Source organism: Equus caballus, chromosome 16, assembly GCF_041296265.1.
Source record: "Equus caballus isolate H_3958 breed thoroughbred chromosome 16, TB-T2T, whole genome shotgun sequence".
In the NCBI taxonomy this organism is placed as follows: domain Eukaryota; kingdom Metazoa; phylum Chordata; class Mammalia; order Perissodactyla; family Equidae; genus Equus; species Equus caballus.
The window spans coordinates 52,064,226-52,086,324 of record NC_091699.1 but is presented as its reverse complement, the minus strand read 5'-3'; the positions used below and the strand labels follow the sequence as shown (position 1 = coordinate 52,086,324).

Sequence of the window (22,099 nt, the reverse complement as noted above, 5' to 3'; positions counted from 1 at the left end):
CAACAGTTCCTTTGCACTGCAAATGAAAATGCTGCACAGCTTTTTGATTTTTCATTTTTTGAGATCACGGGTCTGCTTTCATTACCTAATTTCTTAACTTTTTTAGCATCTAATCAGAACTCACATGCACTACACTGAGAAGTGATACAACAGCAGCAAAGAACAGGAAGTCTGCAAGGTACACGAGAGCTGATTCTGCTCTAAACCAAGCCACTGTGCCAGCAGCCTGACGCCAAGCTGCACCCTGGTTGTGATCCTGTCCATCGCGGTGAAACACACGCAGTCCAGGGGAAGCCCATTCTGAACCTCCAGGCGTGGCTGATTAGAGCCTTCGACTGTGTTAGTCCAAATGGCTGCCCCTCATCCCACATGGCCTGAGGGGCCCAGCAATGCTTCCTATCCATTAACTTTCACCTTCTGGCTTGTCAGCCTGGATGTCACTTGATCATTAAAGTTAACCGAAGTATCCAGCAGCCCACTGGCCTAGTGACATTCTGAGCCATTCTACCCAATAATGCTCCAGACAGCAGAGTCTTCAACAGAGATGAGACAATCAGACCCTGTGGGACGTGGAGCCCATGCCAGTCACCAACAGCGTTTGTGCAAGCAGGGAATGCTTCTTGCTTCTGGAAGTCAGTTTCCCTGGCCTCGGATTGTCTCGGGGTCTGTGCATTATGAGAAAAGGAGAGGAAACTAGCCAAGAAGTAAACTTAAGCATTTTGTAACCCTGGGGAATGAGGATTAAACTAAATTTAATTGCAGACGTCAGCAGTCCAAAGTCATAAAGTCAAAGGTTTTAGTTACTCTGAGCGGAAGACAGGAGAGTGACACTGAGAACTGCTTCCAGATTTATGCAGAGGAGGGTGACAAGGAGAACTCTCTCTGGATTTATGATGCACTAAAACAGTGCTCTACATCATGGACCTAAGGGTCCCCCCCTCACAAGACCCGTCACACTACATGGACATTAAAGAAATTTGCAGAGCAAACTCTTCAGAGCCAGGATCTTTCCTCATTTTCTCAGATGTCAGAGAGCGCAGCTGGTGGAAAATGCTCGGCCCTCAATGTCATTCTCTATAAGAAGAAACCCATCCGGCTCTAGCTGGCACGGTCCGGAAAGAGATCCTCCCAGAGCACCTGACTCTATGGCCTCTGTGGGAGGCCAGCCAAGGAGCATGTCTGCTGGCTTTAAAGTGCCTTTAAACTTACTGACGAGATACTGAAAAGAAAGATAAAATGATGAAACCCTTTAGGCCTCCTATCCCAAATCTAGGGGTTTACTTGCTCCCTAATGTGCAAAATTCTTCACTCCTGTATGGACTAGGCTGATAAGAGAGAGGGAGGAGATTCATCAGGGTGGAGGAGAGGGAGAGGGGGAGGAAAGGAGGAAGGAGGGGGGAAGGGGGAGGGAGAGAGGGAGAGGGAGGGAGGGGGAGGGAGGGAGGGACAGGGGAGGGGAGGGAGAGAGTGAGAGGGAGGGAGGGGGAGGGAGGGAGAGGGGAAGGGAGGGAGAGAGAAAAAGACAGACAGACAGATGGTGTGTGTGTGTTTGTTGTTATTCTGGCATTCTGCTCTTGAGGGGTTCAGAACTGTGTATGGGAAGTTGCTTAGCACACCAGCATTTTAAGAAATGTCTCTTGAAATCCCAATCACTCTCTTCATTTCAAATCCAAGTTTCTTGGGCAAACTGTAAGGAAAGCAGCCTAGCAAACTCTAAGATTTTTACCAAAGAAACTGACCTTTTAAAAAAGGCAGAGGCATCCTGTGCGCTACACCTCCGAGGGGCACCGTGAGCAGACCACAGTGTGAGCAGCCCACCCTGTGGGTGACGTGTGGGTGGTGGTCTAATGCACAGAGTCAGGACTGAGCCATCCCTCGGCTCGGTGAACGCTCACTCAGGTGGCTTCCCTGAGCCAACAGTGGGCACTGAGTATAGTCAATCTGGATTTCTTTACTTCTTTACCACCCCTAAACTGCCACTTCCTCACCTGGCTGTCCGTGGCAAGGGTCTCTGCAAGAGCTGCTTAAGACAGGCGGGAGGAAGATGTGAGGTCCTTGCTCCGCTTACCTCCGAAATAGACTTGACGAATCGGATCCCGTCATTGGCTCCTTTCACCTTGGCTAGGCAGGCACAGAAGTAATCCCAGTAGTCCTTCTTGCTGCCCAGGAGCGTGGCCTTCTCTTTCTGATCGAACTGTGGGGGGAGACGGACAGAGAGAGGAGGTCCAAACCACTACTGCTCATCCCATCATTTAAATGCTAAATAATAACGATAGCTTCTTAATTGCCTGGCACTGGGCAAGGCCCTTTGTTGACATTATTTTTATTCATTGGCAATTGAAGGTGTTTTAATCCTCAATTTACAGATGAGGAAATGGAGGCTAGTGGAGGTTAAGTAACTGGCTCAAGGTCACACAACTAGTGAGATTCAGGAATAACAGCCCCCCAATAGATTATCCCTTGAAGAATACTCTGTGCATAGAGTTGGGTGGAAGACCACCAAAGTTGCTACTAACATGATAAAGAAATATAAGTGAAAAGCCTTCAGGGCAACAAGAAGAGGGTTAACCATGTCTCAGCTTAGGGAAATGAGTTAGTGACATTTTATCCCAGTTACTCAACTTTCAATACTGTTTTAATATACGCATAATACATTTAAAAAATGTCAGCTATAAGTCATTTCAAATCCAAAACCAAAATGGGCTAATTGAAAAAAAAAAAAGGTCCATAAATATTTTCACAATGTAAAACAGAGCACCAGTTGAAAAGGCATGTGAAAGGCGAGTCCCTCAACACGCTGGGGGCATCTCCTCCAGCAGGCTCTCATCCTACCTGCTTTACTGGGATCTGAGGTTGCAGACTTACAGTGTTCAAAATGATATAGGTATGTCTTTCTATAACATAATATTTTATGGCATTTTTTTCTGATTATAGAAGTGAGATATGCATATGTTGTTAGGAAATCAGGATAAAACAAAAACAAAATTATAATGCCTAATACTACCACCCTAAAATAACTTCTATTAACATTTTGGTCCTATTATATTAACTTCTATTAACGTTTTGCCTATTGTAGTTGCCTGTACTTTTCCACATCTGCAGTGTTCGCTAGATCTAGCTTTTTTCAAAAACATTTTTAATTTATTTTTGAGGAAGATTAGCCCTGAGCTAACATCTGCTGCCAATCCTCCTCTTTTTTGCTGAGGAAGATAGGCCCTGAGCTAACATCTCTGCCGATCTTCCTCTACTTTATATGTGGGACACCTGCCACAGCATGGCTTGATAAACAGTGTGTAGTTCTGCGCCCAGGATTCGAACAAGTGAACCCCAGGCCACCGAAGCAGAGCACGCGAACTTAACCACTGCACCACAGGCTGGTCCCAGATCTGTGCTTCTTGAACCAAGCAGACATAAGCATTACACTGTGAGTGTGTTAAAAGAAAACTTCCTGAGTTGACCTCAGAGATCCTGATTCAGCAGGTCAGGTGGGAAGCAAGAATATGTTTCTCACCTGCTCCCAGATGATGTTGATACTGCTGGTCTATGGACCACACTTTGAGCAGAAAGCTCTAAAACGGGAGCCTCTGGATAATCATCAGAGGTCTACACGCTCCTGGAAAATGTGTGATCGGGTGTGTACACATATGCACGTCTGCTTGGGGAGAGATCCCACAGCTTTCACCAGACTGGCAAAGGGTATGTGACTGCCCCACAGTTAAGATCCCTGCTATACAGTGACCTTGTGACCTGCCCTAAGGTGACTAACTCTCCAAAGAATGTTCTCGATTGCCAAAACTATCCTAAGAGGCAACGTTCTGATTCCCCAGAGGATTGCACTTGGAGGCTTCGGCTCTCGCAGGGCACTGCTCCGACTTCAGTCTAACCAGGAGGGCTTCATGGCTCCACCGAGGTTTCTGAACCACATCCTGCATGCTGACAAGTCACCCAAGAGGGAAACGAGACAACAGAGCAGAAATCAACACAGTACAGGAGTCACTTACTTGAAGGAGATACTCAAGTTTATAAGAAAACTTATGCAAGCTGGTGCTGTCATCTGTGATGGGTTCCCCTGCTTCCTTAAATTCTTGGCTTAGTTCTGTCACAGCATCTTTAAGACAACAAATAAGAACATGTAACCAGATGGAGACTGACATCAGGGAGAGAAGCAGAATAACCCCGAAAAGTATGAGGAGTAAGTGGTCAATGATGGCAAAGCCTCGGACATGTGAAGCGGTATGTGACATCCACGGGATGTAATTCTAGGTCAGAAGGCGTTAAGATGTCTTGAGAGCCCAAGGTACTTTACAATATCTCGCTAACTGAGCACAGTTCTTGGTCATCCCTGTAGGCCCCTGACATAGGCCTCATAATTTTCATGCAGTGTTTTGCCAACAAATGTTTGCTGTGTAGATGAATCATTCAGAAGTCCCCTAATACTGACTTCCAGAAAGGTTTACTCTTTATTCTGGCAATGTTTCTTGTTGTTGTTTATTATAACCCTACCGTTCAGTATAGGTAAGGCCAGGCTGCAGGAAGACCCAGAATGTGCAAATAATAGTGATGATAATCCCAAGAATGACAACACAATATCTGCTTCTAACTGAGGGCCTAGGAGGGTCCAGGGCTTTGCCTGCCACCCTCATTTAATACGGCCCTGCAAGGCAAGCATTGCCTTATTTCAACAAATCGAAGATGTAATTGATTTTAAGATGATCCCAATTTCAGAGCTGTTAAAATGTGGAAAAAAATAAGTACCCCTTAGAACTGACGAAGGCTGGTATTACCATCCCCATTTTACAGACGAGGAACTCAGGAAAAGGTCAGAGTACTTGGCCAAAGATCATGGGGGGCAAACAGCAGAGCTGGAATGAGAACCTGTTTCCTCAAGGGCTTTCCGACTCCAGAGCCCACCTCTTAACTTCTAAGATAATGCATTTCCTGTGCAGAAATGGAGAAAAACCACCTCTGACTCCCTCACAGCCCCTGCTGTGGGACAGAGGGACTGTCAGAAGCTGGGTAAAATGTCCCCAGCTGAGACGGTGGGGATGTGCTGGACAAAACTATCTCCTTCTCTGACGATTCTTAAAACGGAAGAGCCACCGGCCCTGCTGTCAAGTACCACAGTTAGAAAGTGGACCCGCCAAGGACTGAGGCTGAGCCCGGGCGGGCTAACATTTAATCAACACCGACCCCAGGCAAAGGTCAGCCAACGGCGCAGATTCTTGGGACTGCTTCTTACAAGTGAGTGTTGTTGAGCTGCACCCTACTAGTGTCTACTGTGGCTGCACCGAGGGCCAGGGACCAGGACACATAGCCTCCCTCCTCCACCCCAGGCCGGGTAAACACTCACAACCTGGTCTGGAAACTCCTGAAAGTCTGAAAGGAGGAGCCTTTGGACATGAAATATGAAATTTTCAGCTCTGATCTCTGATACTCAAAATGTATTAGTTATGAAAAATCTTAGCCTCACATGAATTATATATTTGCTTCTGCCATCAATCATGAGAAGTGGGTGTCATCATCAAACCTACGTCACACACAAAGAGAGCAACTGCACCTTGGAAGGGTGGAGGGACTTGGCCAACATCTTCTGGTTAAAAGGCAGAGCCAGGAGCTTAGGCCAAGCCTGCCTGACTCCAAAGCCCTCATACCTACTGTCACCAGGAGGATAAGGGGCTGCCCTGCAGAGGGGTGAAGGCTGCGCACCGCACAGGACGCCTCAGTTAAGGTGTTATGGTGGATGCTGTAGATCTGTCACAGGCTTACTGAGACAGGAGCCAAAGATGAAAAGAAAGGGTCTTGAGAAAGTGGCGCCTGTTAAGAGCTCCCATCAAAGTGCTCTGTGGGCTGGGTATAGGACACTGATTCGGCCTTGGGATGTCGGGGATGACCAGATGCAGCCAGTACATGGGGTGGAAAAAGGCAACTGAACAATTGCTAATGCCAGTCCCCTCCCTGGATCAGGAGCTCTACCTGAGGGTCCTCACTTCCTCTCTCTTCCCTCCCAGTAAGGACATCTGGGTCTCCGAGTTGTCCTTGAGAACCATAGACTAGACATTAGAGAAGACTGCCTACTTTGTGTAGAAACCTGATGGCCAGTGGCAAACTCAGATCTGTAGGGACTGTCATTTTACTTTCTCTGCCTCTGTGTGTGTGTATAGATTTAAAAAAAAAAAACCCATCTAACATTTTAGCTGGAAGCAGGCTGGTGTGGTTAAGAGCACAGACTCTGGCACCAGGTGTATGTACAAACCCAGGCTTTGCCTTACTGGCTGGGTGACCTTAGGCAAGTCACTTCACTTTTCTGAGCCTGTTTCCGCATCCGCAAAACGGGAATAATAATGGTTCCTACCTCAAAGGACCAAATGTGATGACACAATGAGTTATCATCCATAAGTCATGTAGGACAGTGCCTGGCACATGTGAGATGCCAAGTAATTGTTAGCCATTAGAGGCCCAAAGTACTATATAAACAGGAGATAAGCCTGAGAATGATTTTTATCTCACTGACTTTTGTCCTTCAGAATAAGGACGGTACTTTGGCTGCCACCAGCTTGATGGCCCTGGGCAGGAGAGACTGCAGTTGGTCACCACTCTGTGTGAGCTGTCAGGAACCTGGGCCTTCAGCCTTTCAGGAGAAGGTCACTGTGGTCTCTGCGACGTGGAGGAAGAGGTCAGCTTCAGACTGTGCTGCAGCAAATGTGCTAGAGCCCCAAAGAGGTTCACAAGACTGGCCCTGGACATCTTCGGGGGATGGAAAACTTGCCAAAATTCTGACCCCGGGACACCACCAGAAAGGCTGAACTCGGGCCCTGGACTCTGCAGCCAGGAGTGAGAGAGCAGTCTGTTCTCCTGAGTCTTCTCCTCTTCACACGCACCCTCCCCGCCTTGCCCTTCTCAGAGAGACGAGGCTCACAAGTCTTCTCTCTCAGTGGGCAACACTGAGCTCAGGAAGTCTGGACGACAGTAGGCCCAGAACTGGAGCGTGTTACAGGCAAAAGGCCATCCGCCCACCAGGCCCAGGTGGGACAGCAAAACAAGACAGACGGGAATCCCGTCTTCCTGCTCAGAGGGAGGGAGAACACTCCTCCCCAATTAAGCCAACTTCATCAGACCCCAGAGGCTCATGATTCAGCCAAAGACTTAATGGCTTAGCTTGAAAACACATATACACACAGCCGGATACCAGACCCAGACCCAGAAAGAGCTATTTGACTTCGTTTACAAAGAGGCTTTCCAGTTCCCTGAGGGGAGGCCCAGGCAAGCTCTCCCAGCTTTGCACAGAGTGGACATCTGAGCCCCAAATATTTCAGGATGATGCGTCCTGAGGGCTCTAATTACCCGCTGTGAACACAGATGAAAGGGCTGCATTTCAACTGGCCACAGCAAAAGCACAGCCACTGCTCCCTCTAAACCAAACTCAGCGCGCCCGCAGCCCAACAGTACCCTGCAGATCCCGGATGATCCTCTGGAGCTGGCTCTCCGCGCTGCTGGAAGCCATGGCGGCGGGCCTGGCTGTGCGCCTCCTGCCTGGGTCGGGTCAGCAGAGGTCAGACTCCATGGCGGCGCCTGCAGGGGGAAGGAGGAAGCAGTCACACACACGATGTAAGGACAGGAGTAGGGGAACGCTGCTCTGGGCACATAGTCACTCCATCTGGGCGTCTTCCCTCAAAGGGAAGGGCTTGACCTTTCTGTGTGGGCCTTGCTCTGTGGGCACTCTCTGCTTCTGACATACTTACACTCAGGCACAATGACCTGGTTTGGGGCTTAAAAAGAAATAAGATCAACCAAACAGTTTGGCCTCTTCTTTCTGAGCTCCCCTCCTATTCTGCCCTCTTAGACAGGACTCCCTCACTTTCCATCTTTAAAAAGGCCTTCCAGGGGCTCCCCTCACCCCACCCCCATACCAAAGGCCAGAACTAGTCCAACCCCAATTAGATGGCCTGCCCAGCCTAAGGTGCCAGCTACCACCAGATCCCTGTCACCCCCAGGCCAGGCCCCAGGTCCTCCCCAGGCTTGCTTTCTCTGAGGAATGGCCAGAAACCTCTGGCCAGGCAGCCATGGAGGGGCGACAGGCTGAGGACACATACCCTGAGGGCTCCTGGACCAAGGAAAGCCCAGCTTGCCTCGCAGGGGAAGCGGCTCCCTCATGGGGAGGTCTGCAGGCTCCAGCAGCCCAGAGTTGGGCTCAGCCCGGGTACGCAGATACTGCCTGGCTTGCCGTCAGTGGCCAGTCAAGGGACACGTCTCTATTTTAAGCTTGGTTACAGTCTTCTTGTGGCTGGTGAGTCCCGAGTTACCAGCCCCATTTGGGTGCTTGTTGAAATGATTTAAGGGCACAGTACTGGCGGAAGATCAACAAAGATGAGGAGATCTGAGTAGCATTGGAAAAAAGTCTGGACACGCACTTGGACACTCCTGCGTCCTTCTTTCAGAACCTCTAATTCTTCCCTTAAAAGTCTAACACAAAGTGGTAATGCTTGCTGGCAAAGGCAGATAGCAAGACTAGAGGTGGCCATAGTAGCAGCCAGCACTAAATGAGGGCCTACTGTGTGCTGGGCCCTGTTAGGTGCTTTACACATGTGATCATTTTAATTCTCACCATCACCCTAGTGGGGCAGATAACATACAAAGGAGAAAGTGGCGACCAGAGAAGTCGTGTAACTTGTCTAAGGTCAGTAAGGAGAAGAACTGGGGTTTGAACCCTGGTCAGTCTGATTTCAAATCCTGTGGATTTACAGTTGGGCCACCATCACTACAGCAGACAACCAACCACCTCCCCTGGCTTCTAGGAAGCCCCCCGGACTCCAGTGTCTCCCAAATAACACGCTGCCACCCTGAGTGTTTCTAACACACGCTGGCCCTCACTCCCCCACCGCCATCTTCCCCTTACTGGTCCAGGAGTCAAGACAAGACCTAGGATAGAAATGGTCCCCAACCTCAAGCTCCTCCACGTATTTACATATGCATTCCAGAGGAGGAGGGCCTGTCACAGGGTGGACATGCCCAGGCCTACTTTTAACTTAACAAGTCAGTGCAGCTTGACTCAGTGAAAACAAGGCCGAAAGACGGCTTCTCCAGCCTAGGAGGAACAACACAGGCACACACCTATACCACACTCCCAGCAATTCAAGACAGGGAGCCCCAGAGAGCAGAGTCAGGGGATCCAGAGAGAACCATCCAAAGCTGCCCGACAAGTCCTGGCACCGCACCCATCATGCACACCAAACTGAGGGCGGGCCTGATTTACAAGAGGCCAGCCTGGCATCCCTGGACATCTCTCCAGGTCACCTGCTGAACACAGAGCCTGAGCAGGGACCAGCAAGGGCCCTAGAGAGAGCAGAGCCCAGGCTCAGCCAGACTTCTGCAGAGGCTCTGCTGCCCGTGCAGACACTTCACCCCTCCCTGCGAGGTGAAGACCAAGGATCATCACTGTCAATGCACAGCTGCCCCGGCACCACACCTTACTCCTTCAAGGGCCTCCTAAGTGCAGGCTGGGGATACAGAGACACACAAGACAGAGTCCAGCCCTGGAGGAGCTCGGCTGTGCGCCAAGGAGACAGACAGATATCCAGCGATCCAGATACAGCAGAAGAGGTGATGCAGAGATATGGATAAAAAGTTACGAGTCGGCGGGGAAAAGGAATGAACCACAGATACACCAACAAATGCTTTATGTGGAGTGAAAGCAGCCAGATGGAAAAGGCTACAGGCTACATACTTTACGATTCCATGTGCGTGATACTCTTGCAAAGGCAAAACGCTGGGGTGAAATCAGAACAGTGGTTTGCAGGGGCTGGGGGCGAGGGAGGGTTTGACTACAAGCAAGTATGCAGAAATTCCGGGGGGCAATTCTGTTCTGTGTCTTAATTATGGTGGTGGTTACATGCCTGTATAGATCTGAAAAACACACGTGCTAAAACTCACATACGGTACATTATACCTTACCAAAAAGAGCAGCATTGTGACGAATTTAGAAAGATGCACTGGGACCTGCGGAAAGGAAAACTAATTCTGCTTGGGGAAGGGAGAGTGTGGGAGACACTCTATGATGGCAACTGAGTTGGGCGAGGCCTGAAAAATGAAGAGGAAGTCATTCCAAGGAGGAAAGGTTGCCGGGGTGGAGGGTCTGGCAAACACAAAGGCTGTTTGTCTATCCACATCCCTCTTATGTGACTACGGTCAACAGAGAGCCTTGTAGCTTCTGGGAGAAATAATCTAGGAGGAAGATGACTGATACCCTATGAGTCCTCAAACGAAGCCCACTGGGTCCGTGTGTATACTTCAAACTGGGGTGAGAAGTGCAGGTGGAGAGGGCGGGGCCTGGGAAAGAAGCGGTGACAACAACAGATTCCGAGTTAACTCGTCCAGGCTCTGGCCACGACAACGCATGGACTACACCTCCAGCTGGATTTCCTAGAATCCACCCTCTCTGGAGCCCGGCAGGAGGGAAACAATGTCTGCATACCAAATGGCATCTTGGCAGATGAGCCTGGGCAGACTGAAATGCGCTCCTTCAAGTGTCCCTGTGTCAGCCCAAGCCCAGGAGGCCTTCTCTGCCTGACCCTGGGAGAGCGCTCTGCTGATGTCAAGTTTCCAGGTCACGCACGGGGTGAGCCATGCCCCGCTGCTGGTTACACAAGCTGATTTTCCAAAGAGCCTGTGTCATCATGAAGGTAATGAGCCCTAAGAAAGTAGCTGCTGGGCCTGCAGGTCACAGTGGCTCCCCCACCATGGCTGCGGGACGCCACCTCACAGGGTTTCAGGGAGTAAGTCAGAGCTTCCTTGGAAGAGCGTGGTCACCATAGGGATGCTGTTTTCATGGACTTGGAAAGGACTCAGCATTTTGCCCTCCCTCTTCCTCAGCCTGAGGTCATTATTAACCAACGAAAAACACAGAATGGAGCGCTCTCTCTCTCTCCACACCAATGGTCAACTTCCTTGTGTCTCCAGATAACCTTGCCCTTTGGTTGAAGGATGAGCTATTTTTTACTCACAACACTCCTGACACCAAATGTTTGGCCTTTTTTCCACACCAATAACCAGTTCTGACACCAACTGGTTGCCTTACAATTCAATTCAGTTTATTTTTTAAATTTTTATTTATTTATTTATTTTGCTAGGAAAGATTCGCCCTGAGCTAACATCTGTTGCCAATCTCCCTCTCTGTTTTTTTTTTCCCCTTTTCCCTGCCCAAAGTCCCAGTACATGGTTGTATATTCTAGTTGTGAGTCCTTTGAGTTTTTCTATGTGAGCCACCACCACAGCATGGCTACTGACAGATGAGTGGTGTGGTTCCAGGCCTGGAAGCAAACTGGGGCCACTGAAGCGGAGCGCACCACACTTTAACCACTAGGCCATCAGGGCTGGCTCTCAATTCAGTTTTGACACTAAGTATCTGGAGTCAGGGCAGACCCCACAGCTCAGTCCACAAGACAGCCCTGGCTTCAGAGGCTAGTGGCAAGTCCCAGGTTGCTACCTATACTTTTGATGAACCAGCTATGAATTGGAGCTTGCCAGATCCCTTCCTCAGCCGTTCCTACAACAGCTCACAAAACTTGGGGAAATACTTTACTAGTACCAGTTTATTTTAAAGGATATAATTCAAGAACAACCAGATGGAAGGGATGCCTAGAGTCTGTGGAGGTGGGGAAGTGTGTGGGAGCTTCCATGCCCTCAGACTTCCCACACTTTAGCACCTCAGTGTGTTCACCAACCCAGAAGTTCTCAGAACTCCATCTTCAGGGGTTTTTATGGAGGTTTCATTACATAGGCATTAAATCACTGGCCACAGGAGAGTAACTCCATCTTCAGCCCCTATTCTCTCCTCAGAGGTCTCGGGGTGTGGGGCCGAAAGTTCCAACCCCCTAATCACATAGTTGGTTCCTCTGGCAACCAGCCCCGATCCCAAAGCTATGTAGGGAACCACTAGGAGTCCTCTTATTAGCATAAACTCAGGCATGGTTGAAAGGGGTTGCTATGAATAACCAAAGATACACCTATCCCTCAGGAAATTCCAAGGGTTTTAGAAGCTCTGTGCCAGGAACCAGGGACAAAGACCAAATATATATTTCTCATTATGTCACAGGGATTGCAGACTTCTGGCATGAACCAGCCAGATCCTGACCTCTACAACCCGTTAGCAAACTGCTCTCCTAACTCAGGAGACACTCAGAGAGAGATTCTGTCTATACCGCCATGGTTGCTTCAGCACAGGGGCAAGGACTCCAGCACTCCCATACCTCACAAGGCTGCCAAAGTCCCCTCCATGAACCCAGGGTCCTTGTTGCATGCCATGTAAAACCTCCATCACTATCTCTGGCAAGCTCTTTCAAATACCAGAGAAACTCATTTTATAAATCTTTGGGAACACTGGACTCTCTTGCCAACAACTCAAAATTCTGTTTAAGCTTATCCAGAATATCTGAAAACATCCAGCCTTCTGATAAAGAGGAAAAGGGGATTAATGCAGTTTAAAAAATTCTTATTTATTATCTGGGACTCTTGCCTGAGCTCCCAGTCATGGCCTAGGTGTTACTTTAGAGGTAAAGGACCTTTCCTGACCTCCAAATTCCTCCTACACCTGCCCAGATACCCTAAATGCGTTAAACAATAGAGACAGCAGTTTAGTTCCAAATTAAGATACGAAGACACCAACTGACTCAAGTAAACTTAATTACACCATGGTGCAAATGACTAATGTTCACATGTTGCCCAGAAACTGGCTCTGGCAGGAGGAATACAGCGTCTGAGTAGCCACATGAAGAAAGAAGGATCAGATGGGGAGGAGGAAGTTTGGGATGTGGAAGACAACCTTGCCCTGCCCTCAGAATTTTTCATACCTGCTCCCAACACAAGCTAAGAACTGACCCAGAGAGGGCACCATACAGTTGGGCTCCTCCCCCATGCCCCAACAAGATGGAACATACCAGTTGTAAACTCCACCCTAACCAAGGGTGGTTCAGATCAGTCAAAAGCACAAAGCCTTTCTGGAAGAGTCCATTGCCTTGGCCTGTTCCAGCACACCCAATAGCATCTGTCTAGGGACCACCTATGGAATGGGGGGCGCTTGGCTGGTACCTGCAGCTGTGAAGGCCCGGAGGTCCTGCTGGCTCAGGCTGGAATGGTCGGTGGGCAGGCAGACTGCCCTCACCAGAGCTTCAGGAGGGTGCCTAGGAGAGTGCTCAGGAGTTTGTCACAGGCCAACTCATAGGCAGACATTTCAGCACACGTGAGCAAAGCCTCATTAGGGACCCAACCCCTTAGATCTACGATTAAAGTGTTGACCAACGGCATGCCTGGGTCATCTTTTCCCAAACACTCCTTCGTGCTTAAAATCTTCTCTCTTTCTTTTAAGGGAATGGGGACTTGAGACTTTGCCATCACTTCTTGAATCTTCTCTGGGCTCCCTCCCTCCGTCCCACCAACAATTACAGATTTCTTGGTCACTCCACTGGAACACACACAAAGCTGGCCCCAATTCCAACCCACTGCCCCAGGAGAGCAGCGTCAAGAGCGACCTGTGGATGTGAGGTGCTGCGTCTGGGCCTGGCGAAGCTGACTGTCCTTTTTAGGAAGGTGGGCAGTTACTCCTGAGAGGAGCTACACATCCGGACTTGGGGCTGCAGGGCCGAGGTTCTGCCATTGGAAAGCCCAGAGAAAACATCCAAGAGGTGACGAAAGCGCTTCTGAAAATCTGGGCACTCTCTGGAACAGCTGCACAAACAATTGAGAACTCAACTGGTGCATCTACTCCTGCCCCAAACAACATAAACTCCACGCGGGTGGGGAAAATTGCAGAGCTCCAAAATCATCAGTCTAGTCAATGATGCACTACAAACTGGATCGCTGATAGAATATGCTGCAGCCATTAAACATGGCCATGAGGAAGACAACATGTAACTAGCATGTGTTAACAAACTGCCTGCCAGGCAAGAGCACCACTATTAGGAGGCAGGCCTGATTCAGGAGCTGAGGCTACAGCTGTGAACTAGGCCTGTGGGGCCCTGGCCTTCAAGGAACTCACCCTCCAGGGGGGAGAAATAGACAGCATCACTCTAACAAGCTTATAAACAAGAGATCACTTGAGGCCCGAGAGGCACTTGAATGAAAACAGGTGAACACACGAGGCACCAAACTGCGCTCTGTTCATGATTCTAAGCCCCCACCACAGACGGGCTCTCCTTTCTTCCACTTGTGTGGCTGATCACCAGTGCAGTAATTTCTTGTTTAATCTGTCTTTCCCACTTCTCTTTGCTGTTCATTATTTCCCCAGGAGCTGGTGTAGTATTGGCACAGAGAGGGCCCTTAATACATTACTCGTTGAATGAATGAATGAGACAAACCAAGCACATAGAGTCTTGCTCCACAAACCAAGCTAAACTTTAGGCATAGAAATGTACCAACGTGTAAATAATAATTATCCTTCAATAGTGGGAAACATGGGCAAATTTTCAAAAAAGTCTATTTCTTTGATTTTTCAATTTTCCTTTATTGAGCATAAATTACTGTTATGCTGACTCAAATAATGTATTTAAGATCAAGTTGTAATTGAGAACATTATATTATCATCATTGCAGAAATATCATGGAATTACTATTCGGAGAGTAAGTGGAATAATCCATCAGAGATTGGATGGATTAAGGGTGTCTACAGAAGAAAGTGTGCACCACAGCTCCAACCCCCAGGCAGCCTTACCCAGAAGCGTACTCTGCTCCATTCAGGGCAACCTAACCTCTGCCGCTACCACCATCTCCCCACTCACCCAACCTCCCCCAGGCCCTTTCCTTTCTCCATTCCTGGAAGTTTGGATCTGGAACCATCAAACAGGAAAACCGCAAGGGTGGGGAGGCACTGATGGATCTGAGTTCTGCTGTCCTCCCTGGGCTTAAGAGCAGCAACCTGGGTTCAGATGGGGCAGAGGGTGGGGCTATGCTGCAGACAGAAGCGGCAAACGAGACCCAGGATGGCTATGAGCTGGAGTTGGGGCAATGGGTAAGATAACTGTCTTCTCTTTTATCAATTGTAGCTGAGCCCTGCCAATTTGGACTCTACTCAGATTCTGGAATCAGAGTAGTCATGTGAAATTTCCAATGCCTATCAGGCAACAAATAACGCGATAAAGATCATGTCATGATTGAGTGAGACCTATGGCATGTTTGGCTCACCAAAATATTTTCAGGCAATTTTAGCAAATCTATCTGTCCTGGGGAAGTTATTTGACCTCCACCTACCTTGTCTGGTTTATTTTTTAGGTGCAATGTGGGGAGGTTACCCTTTATCTCAACAGCTAACTGTGGCTGAGGCTTCTATGTGCCCCCATGCTGCTCTTGACCGAGGCTGCAGATGCCCTGGAAAAAGCACTGGGGCTACAGGTTCAGCTTGAGGAAATGCCTTCGAGCTCCATGCTAAACCACCTCCTCTGGCTCAGTCGTCCATCCCAGACCTCTTACAGGGATCCTCTCTCGGCCCAGCCCTCTGCACACTAACGGCTTGCTTAGACTGCTTTTTCACTTCAGGTTTTTCTTCTGGATTCCAAGGGTTCCCCTAACTCGGTTTTCTGCCCCAGGCACAGGGTGCAGTACCCCAAGTTCCTGAGGTGGTTGGCCAGAGCCACCCTTGGGCCCCGGAACCAGCCACAGGGCCACAGTACTACAACCAGACCTCAGATTCTCCTTACATCTGTCCTTGGAAGCACAGTGATATACATAGCCTCATCCCTGAAAACAGGATCTGCCCAACTAGAAATAGGTGCTTGGTGTTTTTCACATGCCACAGAGACCTGTGTGAACGGGAAGGACCATCGGTGCTCACTAAACCATCAGGCTGACTGGCTCCAGTGTGAGGAAGAGGGGAAAAACGCCTCCTGCCCAACTAAGCAGGGCTCTGCCATCTCACCTTCTAAAAGCCACGGAGCACAGGTGCTCTGAGGCTGAAGGTCTTATTGTGGGGACAGCACAGTGACACATGCAAAAACAGCAAGCACAGAGACCCATGGAAACATTTCAGTACCCACCCTACCGATTTATTTAGTTGTTCAAACAGAGGCTCTTATACCAATCAACAGCTAAAAAAAAAAAAAAAACAAAAAAAAAACTGGCATTGAGATCACAAATAGGAAATACTGTTTATCTTTTGAGCATGACAATGACATTCCAGCCAGTAGGTGAGCAGATGTTGCCAAGGCCAAACTCGGCTCATCTCTGCTCACAGGCGGCCTCCGGTGGGTTACAGGCCACCATTAATGAACCTTACCTGCTCTGTTGCCTGGGGCTGCTCCAGCGAATGTGGCTCCAAACTCTGTGTTCCTATCAGTGATTTTCACCATGAGACCACAGCTAGACAACACACTTCCTCTGCCTCAGGTTTAAAGATATTCTAGTCTTGAGTCACCAAAATTGTCCTTGGAATTATCAGAAAACACAGGTTACACACCAGCCGAGCCTCTCTCCTAAAGGGAAGAGGGGGGCTGCCTATTCTATTGAGTGCCTATTCTGTGTCCTTGCAGGCAGCAGCTCATGGCCTCGGTGACCAACATGGGTCAAAGCTACCAGCTGCTCTGATCTTGTTCTGTTCTGGGTGGTTCCTCTCATCACAAACATCTGTGGGGTCATCCAGCCATGAAAGGACCAGGCTAAAAGCATGGCTCCTGAATCCATGCGGGTGCCCCAAACCAGCCACAAGGAGCAAAGACCATCTAAGAAGCAGTCAGAAGATCGACTCCAACGTGATTCCAAAAATAATTGAAGTAAAACATTAGTTGCAGAATCTAACAGGTGGGGATATGTTCACTATACAATTCTTTCAATGATTCTGCATATTTAACTATTTTCCTAACAAAATGTTGAAAACAGTTTAAAAACTAAATGAAGCACTACACAAAGATGAACACTTTTAATAGAAGCAGAAAATCTGTTTCCTAAAGCAAAAGCTTTTTCAGATCCTTTTAATCAAAGACGGCTATGCCCCATCACTGAGACAATTCACTCTGATTTCCAGGGTGAAGATAACAACGGCTCACAACTGGTACAGGGTGTTCAATAATTTATGGACAGTGGTTGTCACAGAATGGAGGGTCAAGTGGAGCCCACTCAACATGGGCCCACTTCAGAAGGTGGGAGCCACTGAAAGCAGAAGATCTCAGAAAGCAGAAAACCTCAGTGTGACAGCTCTTCCCTGGCTGCAACAGCCCGCAGCCCCACGAGGCAGCTGGTAGGGGAGTTAAGCTTGCTACAGAGGACACCACAGGGCTCTCAGCAGCAGGAGGGCAGCGAGCAGATTAAGGCCTGATCGTCTGCCCTCAAAGAGCCCCTGACCCATTTCTCTGCCGGGAAAGGAAACTGCTGTGGTAAGACAAGCGGAGGGGCAGAGGGCTTGTGGCCAAAACAGACAGTTTCAAAAAGTACTCTATTTTTTTCTGGAGGGGGCAGCCAATGGGAACTGTGAAGAGAGGTAAGAGGCATCAGAGAACAGGTGGATTAACAGGGAGCCACGTGGTTAATGTGTCAACCACACGTGCTTTTCTTACATAAAAAATAAAATTCAGCCCTCTCCTTGTATCCCCTAGCCTAGGTTCCGAACAGCGTGGACTCTAGCCCAAGTCCAGTGCGGCCACACTAGAGATAATCCACAAATCCACAGGTGTTTCAGGAAAGATCACCTGGAGGCTATCTCAAGACCCTGAACCTGGGCACAAGGGGCAGTAGGTACAGAGAATGGCCGTGACCTGAGAACGGCCCGGGAAGAAAAACCGTCCCCTTATGGGAGGGGAGGAAAGAGAGAGGCATCAGTGGACTCTCGCCAAGTGAAGGTCTGGGCTGTCCCGGCCCAGCTGAGCCAGGAATTACGCTTCGTAAGGTCAGCGGCCTCTCGGACAATTCAAGCAGAAACTCAGGGACTTGTCCTCCTGAGCCCAAATAGTCCCAGACCTGTTCTGAGAGCCCGACATGATGGGCTCCTTTGCGGCCCCTCGGCCGTCGGGGGTCTTGGAACTGGTGTTTGGGGGTCTGTCTTTCTAACTGATCGCCAGAGGCAGCCTGGGTTCCAAGGTCAGCTTCACCGGCCCGACGCGCTTCCCGGGCCCACCGGGCAAGGGCCAGGAGCTCGGGCGGGGTCTTTGGGAGACCCGGGATGGGCGGGGACTGAAACGGCAACAGGTGACGAGCCGCGCCCGGAGGGAAGTTCTCTGCTCCGGGGCCACAGCGACAGAGGCGCCCCCAAAGCCTGGCCGGCTCCCCAGCGGCACTTACGCGCTTGTGGATCCACGTCTGGGCTGAACCGAAACTTTCTGGGGCCAAGCGGAAGAGTAGTGGAGTGCGGCGTGGGCGGCCATGACACGCAGCCCCACCGCAGGCAGACGCGGACTACAACTCCCGGCACGCTCCACGAGGCCGAGGCCTACAACTCCCATCAGACCCCACAGGCAGATGGGCACCGACAAAGACACCCGGCAAGTTAGCGTGTCCCGCAGAGCTGAGGTTTACAACTGCGCCCGGTTATGCCCGGGAGCCGGCCCTAGGTTAACCGTTGCCGTCCCGGCGGGCATGGGTCAACAGATCATCGCTCTGCGATCTCGAGAGCGGCACTGTCCATGTGTGGCTTTTGAGAACTTGAAATGTGTCTAGTTTGAGTTGATTGTGCGTGTGCTGTAACGGAAAAATACACCTGAATTCCAAAGACTTGGTATGAAAAAAGAATGTAAAATAGCTCATTAATATTTTTACGATGATTATATATTGAAATAATATTTTTGATATATTGGACTACATAAGAAACATTATATATCTCTGGGCCTAATGTCCCATCTTTTGATCCCCGTCACGTTTTAACAGAGGGACCTACTTAAAATCAGTGCTCAAAACTACCAACCCACTTTCAGCTCAATTTCTAAGTTGTATTTTCTGTTTATCAGTTGCAAAGCACTCTGAGGCGGACTCAATAGAACAAAATGCATTCATTAATAATGTCTACTATGGCACAAGAAGAGCAAGAGTACAGGACGTATGGCAGCCTGTGACTATGCTCCATTCCTTACCTCTGGCCGCAGCATCCTTTACACTCTGCCCTTGTTCCCACAATTTAAGCCAGAAACACCTTTCTACCTCACAGGACTTAGCTAGTGGTGTCCAGTCAGGAGCCATGACCCCAACATTACAAATGGAGAACGAGGGTAGTTGTCTGGGTAAAATAACACAAGAAAGGAAATAGATTTCTAGTTAAGTTTAGGCTATGGCATCTCATTAGCTATCTGTTATGGTTTAGGTGTAGATAAGACAGTGAACCAGATGGATGGAATAGTCAGTTTGCAGGGTTGGGAAGAAGTGGTTTCCATCTTCCTGTTAAAAACTATGAAAGGAAAAGGGAAGAGGGGGAAGGAGACGGCAATGGGAAATCATTGCTCCAACCACACTCTCAACAGTTTTATGGAATATTAAGGATGGCAGAGATTTTAATCTGGTCCAACACGCTTGTCTGAAACTGGGACCCAAAAGGAATTTGGAGAGAAGAGGAAGGCAAACCTAACGCTGATTGAGGACCTATGATATGCCAGACCCTAACCAAAAAAACCATACAATATTATATTTAAAACTCACAGCAACTCTGAGATGTAGGTAGGGTTAATTATCCCTACTTTATAGTTGAGCAGAATGAGGCTCAGAGAAGTTAAGTAATTGTCCAAGTTCACATGGCTGGTACACGGTAGAGGGAGAGTAGGACCGGGGACTCTTGAGGAGTCCTCTGTCCACCCAAGACACGGTCACAGGGAAGGAAGTTTAAAAATCACTACTATTTAGCAGTTTAACCTGGATTTTCTTTGTAGACAAAGCTGAGTATGTCAAACTATACTTGTCCAAACAAACAAACTCAGCATATTCTTGGTTCTGATGTGAATACACATTAGGTAAAGAGATCAGATTTTAAATCACCAAAATCCTGCTTCTCTTTCTCCTTAGAATCTTCATAAGCAGCAGGAGAGGAGTATGTTCCTCACAGGAAGCTGACCATGTCCACAGCCCCACTGAGGCTCTCGGTGAAATTGTCCCCATTCTTCCAGGGCTTTGTATGTGCCAGGCACCAAGTTAAGTGTGTCCCACACATGGTTTAATTTTATCCTCATATCAGCCTCATGACACATAATCATCCTCATTAAGCAGATGAGAAAACTGAGATTTAGGGAGGTTAAGTCCGTCACCCAGGGTCAAGAGCTAATAATGGTAGAGACAGATTTTTCAGCCCAGTTCTATCTGATTACAGAATTTAAGCCCTTATACGCTGTATTGGCAGCTCCTCATGTGAGGCAGCCGTGTTCTCTACCCAGGAACCCACCATCTTGGTCTCTAACTCAGCAGGCCAGGAGTGGATGCCATACATGCCAGTGGTCTGATGTGGCAGCTCAGCTCAAGAGAGGCAGCCTCTTCTTGATCATCACTAGTCAAATCAGTCTTATCTTCTGGAAAACTTGAGTGTAAGACCCACAGAAGGAGTCAAAGTTGATTGCAGAATCAGCAGCGTCAGGTTCATTGAGTTCTCCTTCCCTAGAGAACACTGCTTTTCTGTAATCGCCTGTGGACGATGCAGAAGAATCTGGACTTCAGTGCTTGGTTTGAATTTTGACATGTAAATTTCCAGATTTTTTTCTCCATGACTGTGCTATTGACTTTTCTCCTCAACACACTCCCCCAACTGAAAACGTCTGAGTACTTAAAATAAGCACTTGATGATATGGATTTGGACTTTTCCAGTTTTGAATTATAATCACAGAAAATAGTATTTCCCACGGAATAAGGTAACCAAACTTCCTGATTCACCCAGGAGAGCCCTGTTATCCCAGCATGAATATAAAGAGCACCCCCTTTCACTATCCGTGGTGTCCCAATTTGGTGATAACTTATGTAGCCACCCCCTTCATAAAACAGTTTCCTGGGATGCTCAAGGGTGTTTCATGAAACACATAGGGCTCTGTGGTCGAATACATTTTGAAAATACAGGGTAAAACACAGACAAAGTCCTATACTACAGGACTTCTGGGAGCCTCTTAATATTTAAAACTGAGCGCCTGGCAGAAGCCTAGGAAGGAATTGCAGCTGGAGATCTGTCATTTCACAGTTGTGAGCAGATCATCAATCTTGTAAGGGATAGGTACTCCAATTCACCTTTGGGCAAAATCTTTCCTTTTTTGGGAAAAACCGTGTAAACGTGCCTTTTAGTGTCCCTCTCACCCCACCCCCTACCTGCATTTTAGACTTACAGACTAACAGAGTTGTTTGGTAATGCAAAAGTTGTACTTGGTCAAATCACAGCTATTCATTCATTCATTCAACGAATAGTTATTGAGCTATGACTACACGCCAGGTTCTAGCTCAGGGGTCAACAAAATTTTTCTATAAAAGGCCAACAGTAGTTATTTTAGACATTATGAGCCATACAGTCTCAATTACAACAGCTCAACTCTGCCATTATGGTACAAAAGCAGCCATAGCCAATACAAAATAAATGAGCATAGCTGTGTTCCAATAAAACTTTATTTGCAAAAACAAGCAGTAGGCCAGATGTAACCTGCTGGGAGGTAGTTTCCTGATCTCTGGTCTAGATGGCTGGGCTTCAGCAATGTAGGAAAGAGACAGAAATCTCTGCTCTCATGGAACTTACATTCTAGAGGAGGGAGACAGATAGTAAACATGATAGTTAAATAATTTAAATAAGTTAGAAGGTGACATATACTAGGGAGAAAAAATAAAGCAGAGAAAAGGAATTGCAAGCTGAGGCTGGGGTAGTGGTTGGGTGGTATGTGGGAAAGGAAAGTCTCTTTGAGAAGGTGACATTTTTACAAACTTGGAGGAGGTGAGTATGGCAGTTTTAAAACATGTCCCAAAAGTCTTGACACTCCTCTAATCCAGAGGTGGTATCTGTGCTCCTGCCCCTGAATCTGGGCCCATCCTAGTGAATAGATTGTAACCTGCCCAATGCAGCAAAAGTGAGACTATGTAACTTCTGAGGCTAAATTGGAATGGCCGCACAGTCTCCACCTGGTTCTCTTGGGGTTGTCCTCTGGAGGAAGCCAGATGTCACATAAGAAGTCTGACTCTCTGAGAACTCCTTG

General features: G+C 48.4%; 1 protein-coding gene across 3 annotated transcripts in view; it reads right to left on the bottom strand.

The window, feature by feature from the left end:
* The window catches only part of FYCO1 (FYVE and coiled-coil domain autophagy adaptor 1), an 85,681-nt gene extending 67,114 nt beyond the window's left edge, over nucleotides 1-18,567 (bottom strand). The window contains exons 1-5 of one of the 3 annotated variants that reach the window (XM_070238903.1): nucleotides 18,249-18,354; nucleotides 16,255-16,402; nucleotides 7,447-7,569; nucleotides 4,002-4,108; nucleotides 2,069-2,194 (exon numbers count right to left, since the gene is read on the bottom strand). In XM_070238903.1, the coding sequence (XP_070095004.1) occupies nucleotides 2,069-2,194; nucleotides 4,002-4,108; nucleotides 7,447-7,501 (288 nt within the window). In that variant the 5' untranslated portion in view covers nucleotides 7,502-7,569; nucleotides 16,255-16,402; nucleotides 18,249-18,354. Of the gene's footprint in view, nucleotides 1-2,068; nucleotides 2,195-4,001; nucleotides 4,109-7,446; nucleotides 7,570-8,090; nucleotides 8,345-16,254; nucleotides 16,403-18,248 lie in introns of those variants that run through there. The other 2 variants (XM_001500658.6, XM_005600759.4) reach the window with 2 other exon arrangements.
* Nucleotides 18,568-22,099: the final 3,532 nt, after the last annotated feature.